Source organism: Helicoverpa armigera, chromosome 12, assembly GCF_030705265.1.
Source record: "Helicoverpa armigera isolate CAAS_96S chromosome 12, ASM3070526v1, whole genome shotgun sequence".
Lineage (NCBI taxonomy): Eukaryota > Metazoa > Arthropoda > Insecta > Lepidoptera > Noctuidae > Helicoverpa > Helicoverpa armigera.
The window spans coordinates 2,088,234-2,114,491 of NC_087131.1; the positions used below are offsets into that span (position 1 = coordinate 2,088,234).

At 36.4% G+C, this 26,258-nt stretch overlaps 1 protein-coding gene across 1 annotated transcript in view; it reads left to right on the plus strand.

Moving 5' to 3' along the window:
* The first annotated feature begins 682 nt into the window (after positions 1-682).
* LOC110378008 (V-type proton ATPase 116 kDa subunit a 1) overlaps positions 683-26,258 on the plus strand; it is a 42,089-nt gene continuing 16,513 nt past the window's right edge. Inside the window, exons 1-4 of the mRNA XM_049838580.2 lie at positions 683-866; positions 10,060-10,189; positions 19,770-19,937; positions 22,961-23,287. Of these exons, the coding sequence (XP_049694537.2) occupies positions 10,073-10,189; positions 19,770-19,937; positions 22,961-23,287 (612 nt within the window). The 5' untranslated portion in view covers positions 683-866; positions 10,060-10,072. The remainder of the gene's footprint in view (positions 867-10,059; positions 10,190-19,769; positions 19,938-22,960; positions 23,288-26,258) is intronic.

Here is a 26,258-nt window from a genome sequence, read left to right on the forward strand (position 1 = left end):
ATTTCCAAAATTTTTTTTTTTTGATACCCTATCATTTCGAAAACAGTTTACAATTTTCTGTGTATCTTGTAAAGCATCTAGAAGATGTTAAGAGATGGCCACAAAAGCATGATCAGACAACTTAATCTAGCTGCTTTATCAATATATACGCAGATGTTAGAAACTCTTCAATACTATAATAAACGTAGACACAATATAAATTTTACGACCGGCAAATACTTTCCCGACTTTTTATTTGTTTTAATATATTTGTTTAGCCGGTAACAGCTTAAAATAGGTCATCAACAGATGATAATGAGAGTTCTGTGAGTGAGATCACCGGACGCACATTCTCCTATTTTATATTAGTTAAATTGACGGCACGCGGTGCCACTTGGACGGTGTGACGTTTGTAGGGATGGGACGTGTTTGGTGCGGATATTCGGATATGTGAGTGCAGTTTTGTGGATATTTTTCTCAATGCATAATTTATTTTTCAACATTATGGTACAAAAATTAAAATACCTACAAGTTAAGGTATAAGTTCTTTACAGTTTATTAACTTAGTCACATCAGTTATTAATAACAACACAGATGAATACCTACTTAAATGTAGGCATTAATTCAAAGGGCAATTAGTTTAATAAAACAATACAAATTACGACATATCCGCCGATATCCTCGCTTGCCCAACCCTACGGAGCTAGTTGTACAATCAATCGCTGCAGTACCCGCGACCCGAGCGGCCGCATCGCTCGTCCCCCGCGTATCCTCAAACCACGTCATGTACCGAACTATATACGAACACACAACACTATAACAAAAAATAACAACACCAAAAGTGACTCAAAGTGACAAAAAAAAAGTTCAGTGACAAACCAAAAACGGTAAGTCCCATCACTACGACTAAACTTTTAATTATTAAAAACTTATTTCTGCTAACGATGTTATTTTATCAATAACACTAAACAGACATGATGACCTTTCGAAACTTGACTGCTGATACGTTTAATGGCCAAACAATCGATAGGGAACCACGAAAATAAAACCGCCTTTTTAGTTAGCGTTTAATGGTATGCGTTGGTATCAATGGGAATTTGAATTTTTGATAACTCGGGAGTACTATTTGGATGGAGTCCAAATGTAAAAATACAATGCCTAACCGTTGCAAGTCTGCCTGGGAATTGGGTTCGAGCTAATTCATCCATCCGGGGCTGACTGGCCGTCACAACTAGATGAACTAACGCCGTCCGCCGAGATGATTCGCTCTGACAGTTTAGAACTTACACCCGCCAAAATACATTTGTTACTCACTGGTTAGGTTTGTCACATTCCTACCTCGTTTCTACCTATGTTTACAGTCGCTTACAAGCTGTAATAAATATAAATAAAACGCGGAAAACTGAAAACAAAAACATAACATTATCCGCTCATCGGTATACAGGTAAACAAATGAATTAGGTAGGTAAGTTACAACTTATAAACGACTGCCAAACACATTCCATTTTCAAAATAAGGAATGACATTTTATAAGAAAAAAAACCAGCCAGCTTTAACAATCAAAACTTTTTTGATTGTTAAAAGTCTGACAGTAGCCTCGAAAAAGGTTTCATTCTTAAGTCTATTTAGACATAATATGGGAATAATTTCTAGCGTCATAGAAAATCATAACCCAACGATTGGATGCTGTAACTACGTTCAGTTCGCAAGCAACTACACAGCCGATTGGTCCAAGATCACGCCAGTACTATCATTCCCAGTAATATATGGGTTGATCGCTGCCAAACCTCGGACTTATTATCTTATACGAGTCGCCGGTACGCATTGAATTGTTTTGCCAAACAGCTGGTTCAATTAGGAGTCTATCTATAACTGAATACAGAACTAGTCGATGATAACTCTCAATATTCTGATCGTAAAGTTTGTTGTTTCTATACATATGTATAATAGAATTTTACATCTGTGTTATGAAGTTGTGAGCTTGGTTGCTGTTAATGTTTTAATGATTTTTTTCTATTAGAAATATCTTCAGGATTCTAGACTTTTCAACAGCCTTTTTCCCGCGGTTTCACCCTTTTCTCGTGGGAACTATGAAACCTATGTTACTCAGGAAGAGTGTAGCGTTCCAAGAGTGACAGATTTTTTTAAATCGATTCAGTAGTTTTTTAGTCTTTAGGATACAAAAAAAAATAACTTGTTTATGTACATCCACCTATTAATTTTGCATTTGAAATAGGTATGCCATGAAATGGATTATATATTTTGTAAGTTTCTCACTCAAAAACTACAAAAGGAGGACCAGCAAAGTCGTGGAAGAGTACCTATACGATAAACAGTTCATTAAAGGGTTTAAATCATTCTAAGAACATTAAAATGATTAAGTAGTGGCGTATTGCATTTTAAAGTTATGCCCATAAACGTTAACTTATTTAAATAGGTAACGTGTGTATTCATAAATATCGAACTATAGCAAGTTAATAGCTTAGATTTTATGTTACTCTGAAAGTAAGTACTATAACACAGACAATAGACCGTTTACAATCATGCATACAAAATATTGATAAGAGTAAACAATAAACCGCGTTGATAAAATACTTTTACTGACACGAGCTGAACCTTTAATATTTGTAGAAAATATGACTGTAATGTTACGACTATATGAAACTACGTACATACATAGATGGTCCCCGCGGCTCCTGCTGTATCCCGAAAGAACTACTTTTTGCACCTGCATCACTGTGTCATCATCACATCACGTATAAATCAGTTTGGCGTAAAAGCGTGACAAAGAGAGTTACTTTCGCATTTACCTATAATATTAGTAGGTAAGGATTAAACTTTTGGGTTTGCATAGCTAAGTTCATTTGAAAGAGATTATCGTCTCTTACAACCAAGCTAGCTAAATGTTAACAAGAACAACTAAGATACCGAATTCTTCCTAATACTTGCGTATTCGGAAATACTGAAAATGCAAAGCGAATTCTAACAATACAGAAGCCCGATTTGATGACACATTTTTATCAAGAAATCAGTAACAAAATTATTTTGTCAATCATAAATTTAGCTAGCGACGCAAAATATTTAACACTCATAATTTTATGCTACACAATGGCAAAATCTTTTTCATTAATAAAAAAGATTTGAAACAAATAACATCATTGTCATTAGCTAATTGATAATTTAGTAATTTTAGTAAAAAGTCCTGAAAACTTTCATCATAAAGTTTATCCGACAGTAACTGAAATTTTAAAAATGTTTGCAGGTAACCTACTAACCTGATTACATACATTTTGCATAACAGCTCATGTATTCCAACTATGTATATAAAAATCGGTCTGGCGGTGTCATCACGTAAATCATATGATTTCGTAGGACAAAGCATACAATTTAAGTAGTGTATTATTACGTTTCTTTTCAGATCATCCAAATTTTTATAAGTTGGTTGGTAGGTGATTGACCTAAATACCTTTATAATATCTTCTACATAACAAATTACCTCTGCCGTACATTGTATGCCAAATATAAAATCTGAATGATTGGCACTTGACAAATTGATACTAAATCGTCATTATCATTGATACTATGTCTTTTGTTACCAAAATAAACAAAATAATTTATCTTATTACTAGCTTCTGTCAGTGACACTCGTCCCGTGGGAACTAATAGGTACACAAAAGTAGACAAAAGCCTGCCTCGATAAATGGGCTACCTAACACTGAAAGAAATTAAAAAATCAGGCAGAAAATTATTAGAAACACTTCAGCTTGTCCAGGTAGGCTATACCAAGGTGACTTTTTAGGGTTCCGTAGCCAAAATGGCAAAAACGGAACCCTTATAGTTTCGTCATGTCCGTCTGTCCGTCTGTCCGTCTGTCCGTCTGTCACAGCCGATTTACTCGGAAACTATAAGTACTACAGTGATGAAATTTGATGGGAATATGTGTTGTATGAACCGCTACAAAAATATGACACTAAATAGTAAAAAAAAGAATTGGGGGTGGGGCCCCCCATACATGTAACTGAGGGATGAAATTTTTTTTTTCGATGTACATACCCGTGTGGGGTATCAATGGAAAGGTCTTTTAAAATGATATAAAGTTTTCTAAAAAACATTTTTCTTAAAGTGAACGGTTTTTGAGATATCAGCTCTCAAAGTCGTAAAAAGTATGTCCCCCCCCCTCTATTTTTATAACTACGTTGTATAAAATTCTAAAAAAAATAGAGGTGATGCATGCTAATTAACTCTTTCAACGATTTTTGGTTTGATCAAAGTATCTCTTATAGTTTTTGAGATAGGTTGATTTAACTGTAATTTACGGAACCCTTCGTGCACGAGTCCGACTCGCACTTGGCCGGTTTTATCCAGGTTTCTATTACTATTAATTTAATTATTTACGTGCCGGACGCAAGGAAGATATAGCACCACATAATCCGCAAAAAATAGGGGTCCACATGCTTTCATAATTTCAAAGATATTTTTTGTAAGATCGTCAACCTCTGCGTCGGATTCTGCCACTAGGTACCTACTTAATTTACTGCGTCATGTCGCCTATTCGTTTAATTAAAGTCAATCACCCAGCCCTCAGGTCAGCGCATTTAAGCTCAGTGGTTTAAGACAAAGCAGCTTTAACTATTAAACTAAAGCAATAACGACTTTTGTAGAAGACCACCATCTGCCGAGCCTTTTCCTAACCTTTACCAAGCATACATCATCATCTCCCGAGCCTTTTTCCCAACTATGTCGGGGTCAGCTTCCAGTCTAAACAGATACTAGTGAGCACCAGTCTGTACATGGACTCCCTGTCTGACCTACTCAACCCTGTTGCCCGGACGACCCGGAACCCCTTGTTCCTTAAGTAGAAAGTATAAAGACAAACCCAAAAAAAATCGATACAATTACACTAACCAACAAAAAAGTTTCACAGCAAGCAGATACAAACATAACTGAGATTTAAGTCTATTAAAAACTTCGTGAACATTGTGAAAAACCACCAAACAGGTGTAAAACTGAAAGCGTACGACTTGTAGGTATACTAACAACAGTTTACAGACATGGCAATTGCGAATCTGTCCACAAACCGTAACACTTGCATCAAAGAATTAATGGTCCAGCAAAAATAACAGGCCGTTGCCTTGTGCACTTGGAGCATTTAAACAACTGGACACGGTGTGTCTTGCGAAGGCACTGGCAGTTTTGCTCAGTCATAGGTACTGGTGTAGATGTGTGCGTTTTATGCTATTGAGGTTGTCTTAAGCGTAAAGATGTGATCGAAAATGCGTGGATCAGCTTATTCGTTGAAACGTCGCTATTGAACATCATTCATGAAACCGCAGCAGATTTCATGAAATTCGTACAGCATGATTCGTATAGCTCGTTTTGACAACTTTCGCTATCAAAGATAAAAGCTTCATCGGGTAAGTGTTCTTGGCGATTCCAGTTGGCTAAATACTCTAAGCTTTTGAACACCCGTGCATGGAATTCTGAACTCACGGGATATAGTAGGCAAATGTTTGTACAGAAATAGTACCTACGTCTTTATATTACGTCGTCTTACGATGGGTAGGAAATTACGTTGATTCGGATGCAGGTACTATTTTTGTGTACGTTTGTGGTAGGTTAAGAATAGATTTTGGTACTTCTTCCGCTCTGTACTTGATAAGAGTAACATGTTGGGTGCCATTATCTGTTCCATAAGCGCTACTAACTCATATGTATGTTTGTATACTATAGTGTTATATAAACTAATCTTCATATTGATATATGTTTGTATTATGAAGTGAATCTCTGGCCCTAAACCTTCGACTAGAATGTCTTTTGTTACCAATCGCGAACGGTTATATTTCAACCCGCTGCGCTAAGTCTTTCCGTCTTAACACAAGTTATAACCTGTAAAATAGCTAGGTATAAAAAAATACCACCTACTTAGTGTATCCGCAAATTGGAAATCAATAAGAATTAACTATGATCCACCAAGTTGGCAGTATACGATCAAGGCTCACAAACCTATATTCAAGACTTTTTTATGGCAGTAACAAATTAGAAATGTTAATTAAACGTGCCCTTGACATTAAAATATTTATAGAAATTATAAGCCTTATAGAACTGAAGTAAGTACATACAAATATTTCAAGTACGTGTTCTTTAATATGAACTCGAGTGGTGGTGGCTTTTATGCAAATAATTCCGCTTCAAGAATCCCATGTTTTTATTAGATAGGCGATTACCTAAAGATAACTAATACTTGAAAGAATCAATATCGGCTAAGAATTTAAAATAACCTTCGTGAGAACCAGAAAGACAATAGAAGGAATTTAGGTAAAACAAAAAACGCCATAACTGTCCAATAAAAATAAATGGCTGGGAAAATATATCTTGTCTACTCTATAAACATAATATTAACGGCGTCTAGACCGATTGCCAGTCATACTGTTCGCTGAAAACATCAGACAATTGCATAGAACATTAATATAGTGCACTAACATTTGCGCAGTCACAAGAGCTTCTCTGTTCCTTCACTCTCATAGCCCGATGGGACGGCAATCCGACACGACCGGAGAGAGATCAGGCGCAGGACCGACATATACCTGGTGATTTTGATAACTTACAAGCCCGGTTATACCAAGATGGTTACCGATCTTCAACTCTTCAGGTTGAATTCAGATACTTTCAGGATTGAGACGAGCATATTACATCGGAACACTAAATTGAGACGAGAACACACATTTTGATGATAATCCTAGGTTGTTATTTTGATGATGATAGAATGATTCTATAAATTTTGAGATGACGAACCAAGCACTTCTTTCTTCCTGAGCAAACACAACTAGAACAAAAACGTGCAGTCTACAAAAATGTAGCATTTCTGCGAAGTACATTGGACCGAGGTATAATAATAAAGTTGTCGCAAGGCCGACTTGCATTATGTCTGTCGCTGACCGTCCAAGTGCGTGGGACGCAGTCTGGTCGGTAACGAGCATAAACTAGATGCATGCTGAAACTTTATACTTATGTGTGATACCACAGATTGGTAAACTAGGTGAATCCAGTGGTTGCATCCGTGGCTAGGCTACTTCACGTCCTTTGTAGCGAGTAGTCCAGTAGCGTTAATCTCTGCAGGGTCCTTTACCATTGCGGTTTTACTTAGAAAGAGTAACAACGTAAAAGTATGGGTGATTGAATGTTTAATACATAAAAAAGTGGTTTGCCAATTTTGAAATTTCGGTTTGGTCAACATAGGATATCTTTGTATTAGTGCGGTTTAGTGTAACACGATCATTTTTAAACTACCACATGACATTTATTTAAACTATGACTAACTTAAGGGCGTTTTAATGAAAAAAAATTCTATTAGCGGTCAATCAGAAAGTCATCTCTCGTCGGAGATGTGTTATAGCGTATTCCAAAAGTTCAAAAAACACTGTCTGAGATCATCCTATTAAACTTGTAATACCTACCAGGACGAGCTCATCCAATTGACTTCTATCACTTGTCGACAAATTATAACGTACAAACATTTTATTATTTTATCCAGTTCCCAGATGATCCATCAAATTAATTGGTGTTAAACAAAGGCAATAAAATTGAAGCGAACAATTATTATTATTATTGTAGTTGGTGATAATTTTAATTGCTCTAAGAGTAAATTGCATACTTTTCCTATGTTACAATTTAACTGGTAGGAAATGTTGAAAAAAAAAAACAGCTGTGAAATGTACCTTTATTTCAAAAATATCACATCAAGGCTTACACTTAAATAAAGTGGATTTTTTTTGTTTGTATCGTAACTTGAGCCCATTTTGAAAAATGATTTCACTATTGGAAAGCTACACTCTTCCCGAATACTCTTAGGAATATATTTTGTACTGGTATAGCTAGTAGCTCTCACGAGACCCGGGTGAAAACGTGGAAAACGTCTAGTACTACATAAAGAACCTAGAATCTCACACAGCTTCTATAATGCTTAAAAAATAACAAAAAAAGTCTAGTACCTACTTAAAAATGTATAAAAATAAACTTCACCATCAAATTAGGGCATAGAATATTCTAGCCGTAACTCTAGGGTACCTAAACGATATAAATGGCGGCCTATTAGCTACCATTAATCTTGAACCATTAGAAATAACATATTGCTGGAAAACTACGCAGTCATTGTTGGTTGTACCTACTTGAAATAAAAGAACTCTTTTTGTACATATTTTCTGGAACTATGATTCTAAAATGCAAGCGTGGTGATTAATGCTCAATCCTTTTCCGTGTGAGAGGAGGCTTGTGTCCAGCAGTGGGACGATAAAAATTCTGTAACATGATTTGAAAGTTATTCTGTCTGTCAGTATGTGGCGGTCGTTTACGTTGAAACTACTGAACCGATTTAAGTCGGTACATAGATAGTCTAAACAAAGGACATTACAATTTTCCACCCGGTTGCGAAAAGTAGTTCACCTACATCCCGGGAGAATACATAAAGCATATATACGTTATCTCAAACATACGTATACATACATAATACATACTTCCTTTACTTTCGCATAAGTATAATTTTTTTTCAGTCGGTGATAGTACAAAAACCAACTACGCACTTCTTAACCAGATCTAACTAGTAAAAACTAATTCTGAAGCCATGGAAAGTCAATGTCATCAAATCTTATTTATTAACGAGCTAACATGGTAAATACTACCGCATTACAACTGGCATTGTCTTGTTCAAATGAATAGGTAAGTACAGTTGTAGGTTGTAGTGAGAAAACTATGAATAGATTGCTTGAAAGATGACATGAATGAGAAGGGAGTCAGTGTCAGTAAGACGAGCGATAGGGAGGAATGGAAGTATAAGACACATTGCGCCAACCCAAATAAAATTGGGAACAGGGCAGGAAGAAGAAGAAGTACAGTTGATATTAAGTAACTTTGCAAGTGTGAAGACAACTCTCACTCATTGCGTTGTTCTATTGTTTTCCGTCAATCAAGAGCATGATTTTGCCATATTTTGAAACAGGCTATCTTTGTAATATTCTATCTCAGATTAACACGTGTATCACAAGCGGTAACTCAGCCAAGACTTCACGTATGAATGCATGATTACTGTATCCTGCATCCGTCAAATCAAGATCCTGGCTACATCAGACGACTATTTTAAGTTGACCCCTCGTCTCAGTGTACTCGTTCGAAGGTGTGGTTCAATTAAGGCTGGTTGATCTGTCGGATAATGGACGGGAAGTGTTACGTTGCCAGGTCAGGATACGGATGGCCTTCGCCTGATAGTTGTTATTATTTAAATTGGACCGTTTTTTTATTGTATGTGGTTAGCAGTGAGGGGTTGGGTAAATGCTGGTGAGCCGTTGCTGTATAGGGAAAACTATGGCCTATTTCAATAACCGTAGTTTTTGTAGCAACAAAATCTCGAAGAAATATCTCGACTAAAGCCACTAAATTCAAGTCAAAAACATTTAAGCCTCGACAGTCGAAAAAAATATATAGACTTCCATTCATTAGGGCCTTCGGTTTATCATTTTCATATCTGTGACAGTCTTTACTTTTAACCGTTCACTAGCTTTGAGGCGGGTTAGGGGGAAACTCGCCTCTGGGCCGCGGCCCAGATTACACGGTATAATAACAGTCGGGAAAACTGGTCCGAATGTGCGGGCCATATTACTATGTGAAAAAAGTGACGGAGGTAAGTCGACCCATTGGGACTTAATTTCATAAAATCCGATAGTTGTGAAATTTTTCACAGCTCAAAATCGTCAGGAGGCAAAAAGACTTAGATCTTTTTCATAATTTTCATCATAAATATAATGCTGCAACTGCAGACTAACCTGTCGGTTAACAATTGGCCCAATGGTCGGTTAACTGTTTATACTGAAGATAATCGGGAATCCCATCAAACTTTTAAGTTGGTGCGACTAGGTCAGATTTTGTCGTTGTAATATGCGCACTACCAGTATTCATCTGTTATGGTATACTAATTTAAGAGCCCAACCAGGCTATCGACTAACTAAAATTTTGCAGTGTTTGCTTAATTCTTAGTTTGATCACATTATTTTATCTTGATAATATTAAATTTTCGTATTTCTGTGTTCACAGATAACACATCACAATGGGCACCATGTTCCGCAGCGAGGAGATGGTGCTGTGCCAGCTGTTCGTGCAGCCGGAGGCAGCGTACGTCTCCATGTACGAGCTGGGAGAGGCTGGCATAGCACAGTTTAGAGATGTGAGTATTAAGATCTTAGAGCCATACAAGACTGATACCCTGGTGCAAACTATAAGTATTAGTAATAATAGTTAAGGGGCAACTTGTTAACTCCTCAACTCTCGAGCCTTTTCCCAACTATGTTGGGGTCGGCTTCCAGTTTCACCGGAAGCAGCTGGGTGCCAGTTTTTATGGCAACTTGTTAACTGCCGGAATAAAAGGATATAGTGGTTTTTATGATGATAAAGGTGAAATTAGGTTGACATGCAATATTATTTCCACACACTTGTCTATAATAAGGATTAGCTACACTCTTGATAAAGGATACTTGACATTTATGAAAACCATGACGTAAAAGCTTTTTGTTGTTGTTTGTACGCTCCATGTTAACATGTTTCCAAACGTACTGACTTAATGCAAGGCAACATCTATCTTCGAGTTTAAAAGAATAAAAGAAAATCGGAACACTCATAATAAAGTGGCCTAGCATTTCGCCAACTAGGTTAGGGTCGACTTCGAATCGAACTAGGGGCTGAATATCGACCAATTGACCATTTACCTAATGCTCGGTCAGGTTACTGAAGACAACTTACAACACCGCTGACTAAAGAAGAACAATATTTTATTTTTGATTTAAAAAAAAACAGTGGCGTCACGAATAATTTTTATGCAATCTTAATGTCGCATGCCAGTTCAATCCATGTTCAATCTATGCCCTCTGTTATTTACCATACTCTCATTCATTCAATCAATAGATCCATCTAGTCTTTGGTTCAAATCTTCCCAAATTACAACATCCAAACTTTACATAAATCAATCAAACTCATATCAATATTTTGATGGAATGTCAATCTTCAATCGTTTGGATACAAATACAAATTGTTCCAGACTCATTGGCCTGAAAAATCGGCGTTTTATTTAAATAAATAAAATACATATTACTCTCTTTAACTGTTCTGGCGTAGAGCCAAGGTCTGGTCCATAGTTTGACAGCTTTCCCTCTCTTAAATGCACACCTGTCTATCAGACATCAGTTTTGACGATTCCACGTTCGATAAGAAAACTACAATCAGAACTTTGACTTTCTTCGCATTATTTACAAATTTTAGGACATCACATACCATAAAGATTTAATATCCAACTCTGCCAAAGAGCACCAAACACAAAAAGAAAAACAATTTAGGATGCAGTATAACCAAAATTTAAAACATTTAGAGCCTTCTAAGTTAACTTAGGTCTAGTAAACCTAGCTTTTAAAAAGTCTTCAGAATTCAAGGCAGATCGATTCTTCGCCGGCCACACGGCAATCGCCATACATTTATTATTACTCTCACCGTCCTTCACCCTATTAGCTAAGACTGTTTGTGTATCTTCGAAAATTTAAAGATCTCGGGATGTTTACAGTAAAATAACAAAAACTACATTCGAGCGATATAAATTAACTTCGTTTGTTAGGATACAGTCCGTATGGACTTTGATTCTAATTAATATCAGCGGCTTACTCGAACATAGCTTCTCTTGTATAACATTTTTGAGTTCATCCAGAGCATAAGTCAACGCATGTTGTTAGTCGTAATGTGCATCATGCAAACCAATATGGTCTTTAGGGCCTATTATAATAAAGACTACAGTTTAAATTCCCATTAAAAGAATTCTCGTGGGTGTCACATGAGCTGTTAATGCGTGTGTTTTCAGTGTGAGTGGGCTGCAGAAATTATAGGCCACCCCTGTTCTTTGCGTGGGTGATATAATATTCTATGTCGATGTTTAAATATTGATATTACCTGTATTCATGGACAATGCTATAAGCTGATGCGTTAAATGTCAGGAAGGGTTAAAAGTCACATTTCCGTCTATTTTGATGAAAAAGCTAGAAGCTACTGGTACTAAGGTATGTCTCTTTCATGGCAAGCAACTCTTAAATTTCTCGCAGACTCATAAAAATCATACACGTTTTCTGGAACCCTGTTTCCTTAAAAAGTTATCTTTCTCTATTACTGTCCACCGCTTTATTATAAAATCGATGAACTGCACCCATATCTTCATTTAGTAATAGTTTAGTAATTGCTTTCTAGTTGAGAGCAACCGCCCTTATCGCCCATTAGCCATTATTATCAATATCTGTATTTACTTTAAACAAATCGAACACGATAACAGGGCTCGGCGTGTCTCGAGTAGTTTTGTCCTTCTTTGAAGTAAACAAATAATATTATGTTACTGCGTTCTGTATGATTTGTTTGGATTTTTTTGAAGGAGGCGTTGCACATTTTTAACTTACTTCATCTTTCTTATATACCTCTGATGCCTTTAACGACAGACCTAGCTGAACTATAGAAGGGTCGTCTTTAGGAAGAAGTATTTGAACATATTATGTGTCATATAAAACATATTTAGCATTTGCGTATCAAGCGTGGTCTGCAATCGTTCCGACTCAATCATCACAAACAGTGCTAATTTTCATATACACTGTTCTGAATTCAGACCAGTCAGAGCAGGAACATTTCAATCTTAGCCCAAGACTGACGTACACTATTAAGGGATTGTGCCTATCAGGTATATGAGATACTTCCTCCATTAGTTGATAATATCACACATCTCTGGCTTCATTCATTCACATATTCATTCAATCAGTGACGCTTATTGTTGGGTCTATATTAAGAACGAAATGATCCAAGATATGTTATGCAAGGCTTGCGTATGAATACCAAATGCTAATACAGAGGTCGGGAGTTCAAATTCTTATTTAATGCAGTATTGTCAGGGAGCGATTTTGATTCTGATAAACTTACAATATGTGAAGAAAAGGATGATACTGTGAGCTTTTTAATGGATGCACCGGAGTTATTGTAATGCTTGGAAAATCGTCTCCAATGTCACCTTTTGCCTTAATCGTTCCTTGTCTAACCAGAAAGCTTTAAACACAAGCCATACGATTTTGTAGTCATTAGGAACATTTCCTTGGACGCGTGGTTAGCAACTCCAAAAGATAAAACAAAATACCTATGCCTCCTCAAATCACGCACAAGTTTAATATTGGCAAAGATACAAGAATCTTACTATTAACCCATAACGATCGGTAAGCCATTAGGAATTTGGCAATACAACTAAAGTTTATTTACATATAAAAGAAAATAGGAGTCATTCAGGGACACCGTTTACTTCCTCGAAATTATTTCCCATCCCCATTTCTGAACGTCACGTCAACGAATTAACATTCGAGGTTTTAGGTCACCATGCCATGGTGTACAGTCAGCGTCATAAACATGGTGACACTCCGGGTATAGATACAACCAACAAGCTACAGTTATATCAGACAATCATAGTTAAAAATCAAAATTAAAGCGAAAATATTCTCAAAAAGTCGAGACAGATAGGTCTCGACTTAATTTCGCTCGAGAATATTTTCGCTCATCATCGAGTCGAGACATATCTATGTGCAGCTTTGAACTTTTAGAGCGATTGGATTGTTGACATGTAACTTTGTTTGTATAGGCTAATTATTTTTTGGCAATCCTGTCAGTCAAAACATGCTATTTTCCATTGAAAATTGTCAACTGCACAAAGCATTCGGTACCACTACACCGTTATTATTGGCTTTCATACCTTTGAGTACTCCGAGTGTCACTCAATTTACGAAGTTGACTGTACATAAAAGAAAGACAGGGGATAGTGCCATTTCATCGCACCTGGGTAATATTTGGGCCAGTTCGTCCACGTCCCCTGATTTCGCGTGCCACACCGACCATTATGCACGGAAAGAGGGAGTGCCATAGTTTTCGTGACCTGGGCCATGAGACAGATTGTTTAAAAGGCCTACTTCGCATAATTTGAGGAATGATTTGACAAGTTCATGCGAAACTGTTGTAGTTTTGGGTTCAAAAAACTGGAGACATGCTTGAATTCAAAGGTTTCCCGGTTTTACATGGTCCTACCGTCGTAGGAGGTACTTAAGTTATCAGCAACAATCCTGTATTATCAGACAGAGAGAGAGAGAGAGAGTAACATGAGATTAAAAAACTCTAAACTGAAACTAGAGCGGGTTCGTATAAAACACACTCATCTCAGAAACTACTGGATCGATTTCCGAAAAATTATTTCAGTGATACAAAACCCAAATACCGAACAAAGCTATTAGGCGAATCCAGGTGCGCAGAGAACTTCCCACGGGACTCTGGTGAAAACTAGTATGGTCATAAGATCTGCAACCTATTAACATTTCTAACAATCAGAACTTCTAGTTCTCCTGTACGAAAGCTATCGATTGCACTCTACGAGGCTGGTATTTAATTCAGACATTCCTACTAATTTATAAATGCTTTTCGTGAAGGTTCGGTATTAACGATTTATTGCTCCACTAAGGTGAAGGTCTAGACGAAATTGTTATTAATTGTTTGGGTGCCTTTGTTATTGAGAGTCGCGCCCTTCAGGTATTTAAGTAAGGCTTTGAAGAAGCAAGTTTGAATGAGAATCAGAATGATAGTGGCATACAGTTCTAAGGCTCTTTAATATGAATTTTTTACTTGTATGTAAGCTGTTCCATATGTTATATGATCAATTCAAATTAAGCTTATCTCGTACTTTGGATTTTTGATGATGATGATCGTTTATACCATTCCATACCTAATAAAGTAGGTACGTTTTTCTCTGGTGTGACTTATTTGCTTAGATCTATGTCACTATTCTCAGTGAATAATTCATGATGAATGTGACTTCAATTAAATGTAGGTAAGGAAAGTCCACAATTTAAAAGAAATCCCCCGTCGTCCCCTATAGACATTTACTTTTTCCTCTTTACTATATATTACTTACATTGATGGAAAGCCCCACACTTTACAAGCCACCTAACGTTATTGTAACCCACTCTAATATCTAAATAAACACACCCTTTATCGATAAAAATAATGAAAATATGATGGCGTCGGAAACATTCTGGGGTTTTATGTTATTGGTAAGCAACAAGCCTTTAACGATAATAAATTCGTATCCACCATCTTTGAAAAGATTAACGGCGGGTTTCCATACCCGAACCATCGATTGTTTTACGATTAGAGATTGAATTTTTTGACATTAGCTCCATATAAATTATTCCGAATTCACAACCGCAAAACAACAGTCGGATCGGTTATAGAAATCCACCGTAAGATCCTCACACACTGTTGATACTTTTTAGTCGGTCTGATACCAGCATCTTACCTAATTGTTGCACAACTATTCATCTTCATACTGATTTACGAGCTCGAACGAATCAGACGAATAAAAAAGGTTTTTTGCCGATTTACAATCGAGCTTACAATCACACGGAATAAGTCATATACAAATCCGTTAAGTAATTATTGTAATACTTTGTTTTAAATTAGATAAAATTCCTAAGTATATAACCTGATGAACACGTGGACAAAACAGAAATCCACTCAATGTTATCAATATTATCACACACCAAATAGGGGATGCACGTCATTCGTTTCAAGTGCATATGAATTGCCACTTATTTACCCACAAGTATTCTTTCTTTCAGTATTAAATTTTCAAAAATAACGTGTTCCTACTAACTATGTGTGTAGCATACATATTTTCTACAATGTTATGTTCGTGCGACCGATTCAATATGAGCCAACCATGACCCTTGAAAACCTTGGTTATTCGATTTTCTGGTTTCTGACTCTTAGAATTGTACAAATATCAGCAAGAAGAAGCGTGGTGAGGTTCTCAATCAACCTTTATGGTCCTATAAATTACTTTTCATCCATATCCTATTTTATTTATAGACTTGTTATTTTTTCCTACACTTGAGTAGTCTCGTATCAAGGGTTCAAACATAACACGGGGTCAACGAGATAATACGCAATAATGTGTAAACGCAGATAAATACAAGCAATTATTACATAACGCATTATTTTACTATCGTCATTGGCTACCTAATGAAAAATATGTTACTTAATTTTTGTTTTAGGGATTTCTTCGAGATAAATATGGTTTTGCGGAATAATTTAAATAGTTATATTAAGTCTGGTATCTGCGTATAATGGCTGAAACAATATTTCGTAAGTATATTTCGTATAAACTGAAAACTGCAGATAATATTTTAAAAATCTATTGATATTGAATCTCATGTCCATGAAAGGAGCCTTTTGATAGGTCTACTTTCGTACCACAAATCAAAAAACAACCGTCCCTTATCACAATTTGATATCACATTTTACTCATCTACTATGAACATCCAAACCAATGAGAGGAAGACCCTATTCTACAACTATGTAGGTACATCTGCATGTCAAAACTACAACATAAATCCTACTTTACACTCAAGTCATATGACTTCAATATACTCACTATAACAAGATATATAGGTACACCTATTTATATATATTGTAACTTTAGTTCGCGCTAGTGTGAACGCATTCATTGTCATTTCAATTAAAGACTTCTTGTGCAAATGGGCACAATTGGTGAGGTCAGGAGTTATGAGATATTTTGTTGTTCGGGAGGACGAATTGGAATTTTTGGCGCCAAGGATGTCAATTTTTCTCAGTAAATACAAAACGGATCAAAATACAACTTGGTTACCTGAAAGTTCATGATATAAGCCTTATTTTGTTAGTTGTAGAAACATGATTAGGTAACTTTTATAACAGAGAAAAATATATCAAACATACCTCTTTTTAAAAAGAGATTCACATATTATGGGCAAACGGGACCGATTTAAGCCTCTTAACTTTTTTAGTAGTTGAGTACATACATACTCTTTAAAATGGTAGTAGGAATTTTTATTAAATTATCATTTCTAAATATTAAAATTACAAAACCATTTTGTCGCTTACGACTTTTAGTTATAAGCTAGCGCGCGTATTGTTATCCTCGCCCCGCTCAGACGCTCCGACCCCTTTTGGCGCCTTAGATGCGCGTGCCGGTTATGGAATTATTGTTGACCACTTCCTCGCCTTTGTGCTGTTTTTAGGCAGCGAAAATGTTTTCAATGTATACTTCCATACTACTATCATAGAGACGATTTTTTTTGTACCGTAAAATTCTGTACTGCGAAGGGTCTGAAACTGCTGAACCGAAAAAAAAATCGTTCACTTTTGGGAAACTAGACTATTCCCCATAGACTTAGGCTGGGTATACCACATTTATCGGGATACAGGAAGTTCTTCTGCGGCGTAACACTTTTGACTTCAACCGTGCCAGCTTTAAAATCCGGGAATGGGAACGGGTACAAAAGTAGGTACTTTCCAAGAAATGCGAGTGGAACCTGGGGAACAGCTAGCTTGTTTAAAAACAATATACCTATAATCAATAATAACAATTGTTAACAACCAGCGAAAGTTTCATCACATCTTCAACAACATTGAACAACGCGCTTCATAATTATCAATGATCGCGATAAGAAAACAAAATGGCGTTTATTATGACAGCCGGGACCTACTTCAGTAACAATACTGTTATAATTTAGCTTGGGATAACTTTAAACATAGCCTTTGTGTGTCCGTGTGTAGTATGTAAAGAATGTAGCCTTGGGTGGCACGGTGGTGGTCTACTAAGTATATTATAAATGCGAAAGTTCGTAAGGATGTATGTTTGTCTATGTTTGGTGCTCTTTCAAGCTAAAACTATTGCTTTGATTTTTATGAAAAACCACTTTACTACTGATCAGAACTAATCAGAAGAACTAAAGTGGTTGACCCGCTAGAATATAATATAAACTACAGTTTTTTTGTGTGAAAACTGCGGGCGAAACCTAGTACACACAATATTATTTACAGTAAATAGATATAATTGCTTTGCTATCAGTATTTTTGTTATGATTGTAAAACTGCTCAGTAAATGCTCAATAATTTGATGGGGGTGTAAAGAATTTTAAAATTCTTAATTGAGTCCTCAATTTGAAATGTGCACCACATCATAAAGACTCACACAGTATTTTATTTTTAAAGGTTCTATTATGTGTGATCCATTATAAAAGTCACGTGCTATAGAACGAGTTCATAGAGCATCGTATAAATGGTCTAGGAGCACCGCTCTCGTGAAATGGGAAGTGGCACATTGTGGATCATGAATAGCGATACTTAATTCGTTATCACGTGGAGACCTAAATCTGTTGTAAGGGTATTCGTATTGTATATGACTAGAACACAAATCATCTATATAAAAAACTGGCTGTTTCCCCCGGTTTTACCAGCGTCCCGTGGAAACAACTAAAATAAAACCTCAGGGATAGTGAAGCTTTCCATCAGTGTAAGAATTTTTCAAAAACGTTCAGCACCTTGTTTTGGAGCCCTTAGAGTACAAATAATTGATTTTTTATCTCTTATATTTTATAAACCTCACGAGTGTGCAATGGGTACGCAAACTCAGGTACCTAAGCGTACATTGGAACTCCTACTATATACGACGCTTCACATTACATATGCATATGTCACAATTGGATACCATCTATCAAATACCTATAAATATCTTAACGCATTTTATCAGGCATAAGATCCTCAATATAAAGAAGTGGGCAATATAAATAAGGGCAGTCTCATATCCGCGTTATACCAAGGTGCGGTCGGCAATAAATAGGAAATAAATACGAGATCAATTGTGATATATCGACGATATTCAGTTACTTTAACGTTAACTCGTTACTGTTTTATGGCTTATGGGTTTTATCGTCAGGATACGCAGGTTGTGAGGATCTTATCACTTATATACTCGGGTACTGAAATTCTGTATACTAGTCTATGTAGAAATCTATGATACGTGCCCGATAATCGGCCAGGACATGGACACGGTGACTGTTCTCTCTTGATTAATTCAGCCAGTAGCGCAGGACATATTATAGTTCGCAAATGGTGGTGACATAGGCGCCCTCCCTATTATTTCACTTTCATAAAACGTGTGTATCAATGACCATCTTCCAGACTCCTGCTTTGTTAAAGTATTTGAACAGCAATAAATCGATTTCGTAACATCGCCTTTTTATATCGTCAGCAAAAAAACGTTCTTTCATTATTATTTCCCCAATAAAATTAGCATGTGACTAGCAGTTAGGTAATATGATAGGACAAGTTACAAAGCTTCTAATCAAGAGCTATTACCTAGACTGTCGTTACACCTAATTGGAGAGTGCGAAGTACACCACTAAGTGATACTAATAACTAGTAGTTGTAACCTTGAAATGTTAATTTTTATAGAGAACCTCGTTAATAAAAGCTACGTTTTTTATTCAGTACTAGCCATTTTAACGCTGTTTCACCTGCGTCCCGTAGGAACGAATCGAGCGATCCGAAACTACTGAACCGATTTCAAAATTATTTCACTGTTAGAAAGCTACACTCTTCCCCAGTAAAGTTATCATGAGACGCAGGCGCAGTTACTGTTCATGATCCTTGATCTACAACATCTTAAATTATTAATATGCTTAATTTATACCTAGGCTTCACTTGTGCATATGTTAGTTTCACTAGTAACTATGTATGTAAGAACATCTTGGAATCTTAATTTTGCCTACTTCCCGGTCTTCGATTAGGATGAAATTTTGCACACGCTCTAAGTTCTGATAACAATACATGCCTAGCATATTTTTTAGTTATTAAAGTGTGAATTATTTTTTCTCCAACAGTTAAACCCCCACGTGAACGACTTCCAAAGGCGTTACGTAAGTGAGGTGCGTCGCTGCAGTGAAATGGAACGCAAGCTGCGCTGGGTGGCCGGAGAGCTGCCGGAACCGCCTCCTCCGCCTAAACCCGACAGATGCAGTCTCAGTCCCAGGGAGATTAATATACTTGAGGTATTTTAAATATTAATTATTTTATGAGGTCATTAAACTAGGAAAAACTGCAAAGAGGAGCTTGGGCAAGTAGCAGACGGACGGGTCCATAGATCATAAGTATCGCTTGGTGTGACTGGAACTGGAACAAGGACTGGTGACCATCTTATCATGATAATATCCTCGGAGGGCAAATTAAATTGGTAGGTCCCAGCTGTCATTTGACACTCGTTACGAGTCGTCAGAAGCCAGAAAGAGTTGCCAAGTACTAGTAACTGGTAAAATACTTGTCTCAATCGAAGTTTCAGAAGTATTTATTTCAAAATACACCTATGCCTTACAAGTTCCTATAGTATGTCACTTATATTGTCGAAATAAACTTAATTTAAAGAAAGTAACAGCCCTTAACGAACCCGTGAATCATTCTGGAACTATTTGTTTGTTATGGGGATTTCCCCAGACTGGACGTGCTTTATCTAAATATAACTATTGACACAAATACAAATACTTGCCAGATGATTTGACAATATTATGTGGAAGTTTCGAAGTCAACATGTTATCTGAGGAAGCTGGCGTAGTTTGTTTTACGATAACTATTCTTCCAACTGTTCTCGTTCCTCTCAATCTTTTCGTCTATTTGCTCTCTTTATAATAACTTTTGCACATAGCAAACTATGTAAAGATTTCCTGGAAATTGGAAAATTGAAAACTTCCAGAGGTTAGAGGTTCAACCTTTTTTCTATGCTCGTGTAATCATGAAGATCTTGTAATAGTGCAATAAACTGTCTATCTATAAATAGCTGCCAACACACATTTCTTTCTAATCCAACTAATTAAACACGCAATACAAAATACTTCTTCACATACCGACAAAATACCGCTTTAAATAAACGACAGTAACGAAGCACAGCTTCTCACAGAAGAATACTAAATAACAACTGAAGAATAACATGCCACTGTCATTACCAACAAGATTCATAGTGATGTACCACGTACGAACAACACTATTAATCCAGTTACGCACACCAACATCTGTTTAATAATTATTACCAGACCAGACTATAATGCTGGACTATAAATACGACTTATGTTTGTTACTCAATAGCAGTAATGGCTGAAATCGGCCTTTTTATTGTCTTATGGAGGGCACAGGGCTCTTCTCATATAGAGAAGGAATGAGCGTTAATCAGCAGGTTTGCTCAAGGTGGATTTCAAAATCCAGGTTTCCTCAAGATTATTTCATTCACCTTTACTCAGTCGTCTTTGTCCAAGATATTCATATTTAGAAAATTACATTGTCTGGCCTGTATTTTTTAATGGAAAGTCATCACATAACCCCTGCCACTGTGGATGCAGCGTGAGACAGACTCTTACTGACTAAAATCCGTCATATTCCTTCTTAAGCCGTTTATGTACCAGGGCCGCGGTAACTCTTTCGAACAATCCCGCACTTGTCTGACCTGGAATCGAACACGCACAATCGTACTCGAGTTCAGCTACTCTAACCACCCATTACGGCTAACATCATGAAATTTAATGTTAGTGGGATGTTACTTTTCGCGTTGTTGAAAGAAAACAAAAATAAATTAATAGGTTTCGTGGGCGGATTTAGCGTTGTTGGTGGGCAAGTGGCTCGGTACTTTACGGTTTGGATTTCCGAATAGGTTTTTTTTGGTGTAATTTAGTACACAGAGTTGCGGGATGATGAAATAATTGTTTTATGAATATTTAAACGTAGATAATCTTCATCACAAAATAATGTACCTACTAGAATAACTAAATGGGTATCAAATAAGACTTGTAAGGTTTCAAGTTAAAAGTTTCAAAAAGTGAATGAAAAGAATAACATCACACAGTACTACAACACAACTACCGTACAATTTACACTGTAGGACAATCCAGCCATACACATACATAAAACAATTATTACCAGCCACACAGCAAGGCTACACCAATTAGCTCCCTCAGAGCAGGATATAGCGGGGATCGCAGGACAGTGTTATTACAATTTATGAGTTGCCATGACATCATGCCAAACTAGGCCTGAGGATGTCGTAATAGGCCGCTAAGGATAGGCAGGACTGAGTGTAGCTAGAGCAAGAAAGAAGAAAAACAAATGACTGCGAATTGTAAATGCGAAAGTAGCTCTGTCTGACAGAATTGTGTTGCTGTGAAGTTTGTTCTACCTCTTCTTCTTCCCTACAAAACACATAGGACGTGTTGAAGGGTGGGCGTTTTGGTGGCTGTTTTTTGTTAAGACCTTCTAAAAGTGAATAGAACTATGTACCTACTTGGAATAAATTAGTTTTTATCTGTTTGTCCAGTTAAAGGCTCGCAACTGTATTTGTGACTAACAGATTCTGTTGGCTAATTGACTGATCATCAATTGAATCGAATCTGTCCAATTGAATCAAAATCGAAATTGAAAAATCTCGCTGCTGGACGAAATTCTTTATTATTTCACTGCCAGGCCAGGCCAGCCTTGTCTGGCAAATCTTCTCAAAACACATATCAAACAATTTATAGTTCCACGAAAATTCTACGTATCTATCGAATGAATCAGTATTGGTCTGCCAAAGCTCCAACGCGTCAATCTCCTCGCATGTCAAGTGCAATAACTCAAATCGGTCATTACCACGAAGATTTAACTATTTGTTACGAGTTCCATGAAATTCATTTGTGTGAACATTAACGTTTAATGGTCTGTGCCAATGTGCCAACAGTTATCAGTATTATATTCCATGGAAACTGGCTGGTTTTATGACTTGTTCGGTATTCCTGTGGGTGTCGATGAAGACCTTAAAATGTTACTTTAATTTATTACCCGTATTGGCTAGACTCTAGCCGCTAGAGCATCACACTAAGCCTATGTGATCTAGAATTAATAGGACGCATACAATTTATTCTGATTAAAAACGAAATTCTCCTTAATATTGTATGCTTTTTCACCCGCTTTCAAAAAGGAGGGGGTCCTCAAATAGTGGTATTCTGTTTCTTTCTTTTTGCTTCTGAATATACTTAACCATTGCAATTTTTGGTTCCAGGAGAGGATCGACTTCATCGAATCAGAAATCCAGGAGATAACTCGAAACGCACGCAACCTTAAGAGCGATTACCTGTCTCTTATAGAACTAAAAACATTGATCGAAAAGATGCAGACATTTTTCCAAGACCACAGTGCCCAACGCAAGATCTCAGCTTCAGTACAAATATATAACAACGATGCGGTGTTAGGCCATCTTGGATTCATAGCTGGGGTGGTGACCACGGCGAGAATACCGGCCTTTGAGAAAATGCTCTGGAGAATATCCCATGGAAACATCTTCTTTAAGCAGGCGCAAATTGATGAGCCTTTGAAGGATCCTATTACGGTAAGGAATATCTTTGTACATAGTAACGGCTGTTCCCATATACTATCTATCTTTTGTTTTGCTTACTAGAGATAGGAATTTGGCAGTACTTTTATGGGGCTAATATAAAAATTAAAAATGGGAACGGCTGTGAGAAACCAATCAAAATACTGAAAGACGAACGAGAAAAAGAGTATTTTTAATAACATTTAAGAAAAAGAAGGTGCTCAGTTTGACCTGTAATAGGCATATGTTTGTTAAAGTATCTCACATTTGGCTGAACCGATTTCGATCAGGTTTTAAGCATAGTATTTTTCAGACTTAAGAGGAAGTTTTAGGTAAGGTTTTAGGTATTCAAGGTAGTTTAATTTTCTTAGTTGAAGTTCTTCGTTTGTTTTTCGCAAAACTTCATGCTAATCGCTATTGCTAAGCAGTATTGATTCAATAATTTGACAAGCCATGAAAAGGTCGTGGGTTCAAATCAAGTTCACATTTTAGCCCTTGAACTTTGTGAAAAGCCTACGCGTTTAGGCTTATATTCGCTTAGTATGATATCCGTAACCCTTTTGGATATTTATTACTACCTAGGCATGGGTAGATATGTTATGCGAGTGACGTCGTATGACGTTCGCTGACGTATTATGAACAGATAAAACAATTGAGTGTCTATTATTAGGTTCAATTCACAGCTATAAAGGTCTGTAGAGGTTATATTTTTGGGGTGTAATAACATTAAGATATTCAGGGATAAGCATTTTTAGGGATAAGGATTCATAAGCATTAGGAACCCCAGTGCCAGATTACAAGTAAGATTAATTATTGATAATGAACAAAATTTGTGAACAACATTTAAATTTAAAGTGGTTTAGGATCAATGGCAAATGACGAACTCTGTACCTATTAAAAACTAAACCTGAGCTACAGAAGATTATTTATCCAAAAACGATTCCTTACAAGACCTTAATGAAATTGGGATATAAACAAAATAATATCACCAAATCGAAGGTAAAACAGTCTAAATTTATTCGCCGTTAACAAAATATATTGGTTGCCAATATCGTGGGAATAAAATAGCAAATTATCTATTTCTGTCCATAACGGTCCGAAGATATACACTGGGTGAAACTTTGTGAAGGTACTACATAAATCTAGGGAATTTATCTTTTGTTATAGTGTTCTTAATCTAATAAATATTAGGTGTTGGGGAATGTGAGAAAGTTTGTTGTGTCAGTGTCGTAGGCAAGTTTTGGATTTCTTAAATATTTGGCATCATACATAGTCTTACGAACGGTTTTAGATGTGAAAAGTCTAACGGATCAGCTCATAAACTTAGTGTATCTTAGTTTCGAGTAAAATATCAACACATCAACACATGGATGTACATCTGTACATGATTTGTTCGTACATTAATGTTTTTTTTAAAGGACGATGGTGACAAAATTATCAATTCTTTGCATTTTACCTGTATACAGTAAGATAAGCTTTCAGTAAGAACCCGTATTTAGATCCGACTAAGGCAAAGAACAAAATAGCATCATTCCACGCAAATGTTGGTAGGTAACATACAGACCATTGTCCACCATGTCGTTGACCTACCTAAATCAAAATTATTCATTTAATAACATATATGAAAGCTTCATAAAATGCCCAGTGACCTTACGTGTATCTAACACGCAAACGCCTTTTTACTACGGATAATTTCCAAAAGAACATTATTTTCGACTGGTGAAAGTAGCCATTTTGGATTTGATCACTATGATTAAAAAGGTATTTCAGAATTATTTATACTGATTGCTGATTTGTGCGAAGATAAAAATACTGATGATGAGTTAGATTGGAATAAGGAATGTCGTTTAATTTTTTGATCGCTGCAATTATTTTTTGTGGGGTAATTGGTTGCGTCATTTCTTCGTCCCAGTAAAACATATGGGATGTGGTGAAAGGCAAGCATTTCAGGGAGCAAAAGTTTACAGTCCTTTGTATTTATTTTTCACTTTCAATAGGTGCTAACTTTCTGTTTTTTGGCGGTTAAAAGATATACTTTTGTAGTTTGTTTGTTGGGTGCGAAAAGGGATTTTGATTGCACCTTCAATAAAAAAATACCTTGTAATGGGCATTGTAAAGTAAAAATGTGTTGATTTCTCTATTTCTACATCCTTCTTATTATCCGATTGCATGAGGAAGTTCCCAAGGGGCGCGGCAAGAACCGCTGGAAAAACATAGTCAAAAACAAATCATATTTCTAAATAATATTTTCGATGTTACTTACGTGACCAACCAGAGTAATTATAAAGCTTAAAACCAACTAAAATTAATGATATTGCATCATAGTTGCAGTAAAACGCCATGGTATATTATATGGGAGCCCACAAGTGGTCGGTCGTTCACCCTCGTTTATATTGATTTTTCTAGACGTTGCTGTTTCCCCATTACAGAATATTTAGTTATACCTATAAGTATTAGGATAGTACCTGTGACACCCACGTCCTGAGGAAGCTACTTCCTGTACCCGGATAAATAGAAAGATGTGTCTTTTCTCTAGCTCTCGGCTAGTAGACCAAATATCATTTCAATTGGTTCAGAAGTTTTAGCGTAAAAGCTTGACAGACAAATAGATAGAGTAACTTTGGCATTTGTATGAGTAGGGATTTCGTATATGTGTGTAACACAGTTTATATATGGGTTAATGACCTTGTTAGAAAAGAATGAAAAACTGTAATAATGATTGTTAGTAAATGTTTTGAGCTTAGTTCTCTTTGTTGTTTGTGTTTGAGGTTAACGTTTGTGGTTTACAGACTATTACCATTTGAACTTACGAGTATGAATCTTTTCGCAGTCATCTTTGCGTTTGATTTAAGTTTTGTCCGCACAATAATATTATGCTTAGAATTATTTAAAGAACCCATTAGGTGTTCTACAAATAGAATGTGACCTTTTGATAGAACTTAAGCAAGTTCTATTAAGCGGCAATATCACTAACCTATTTACCTTC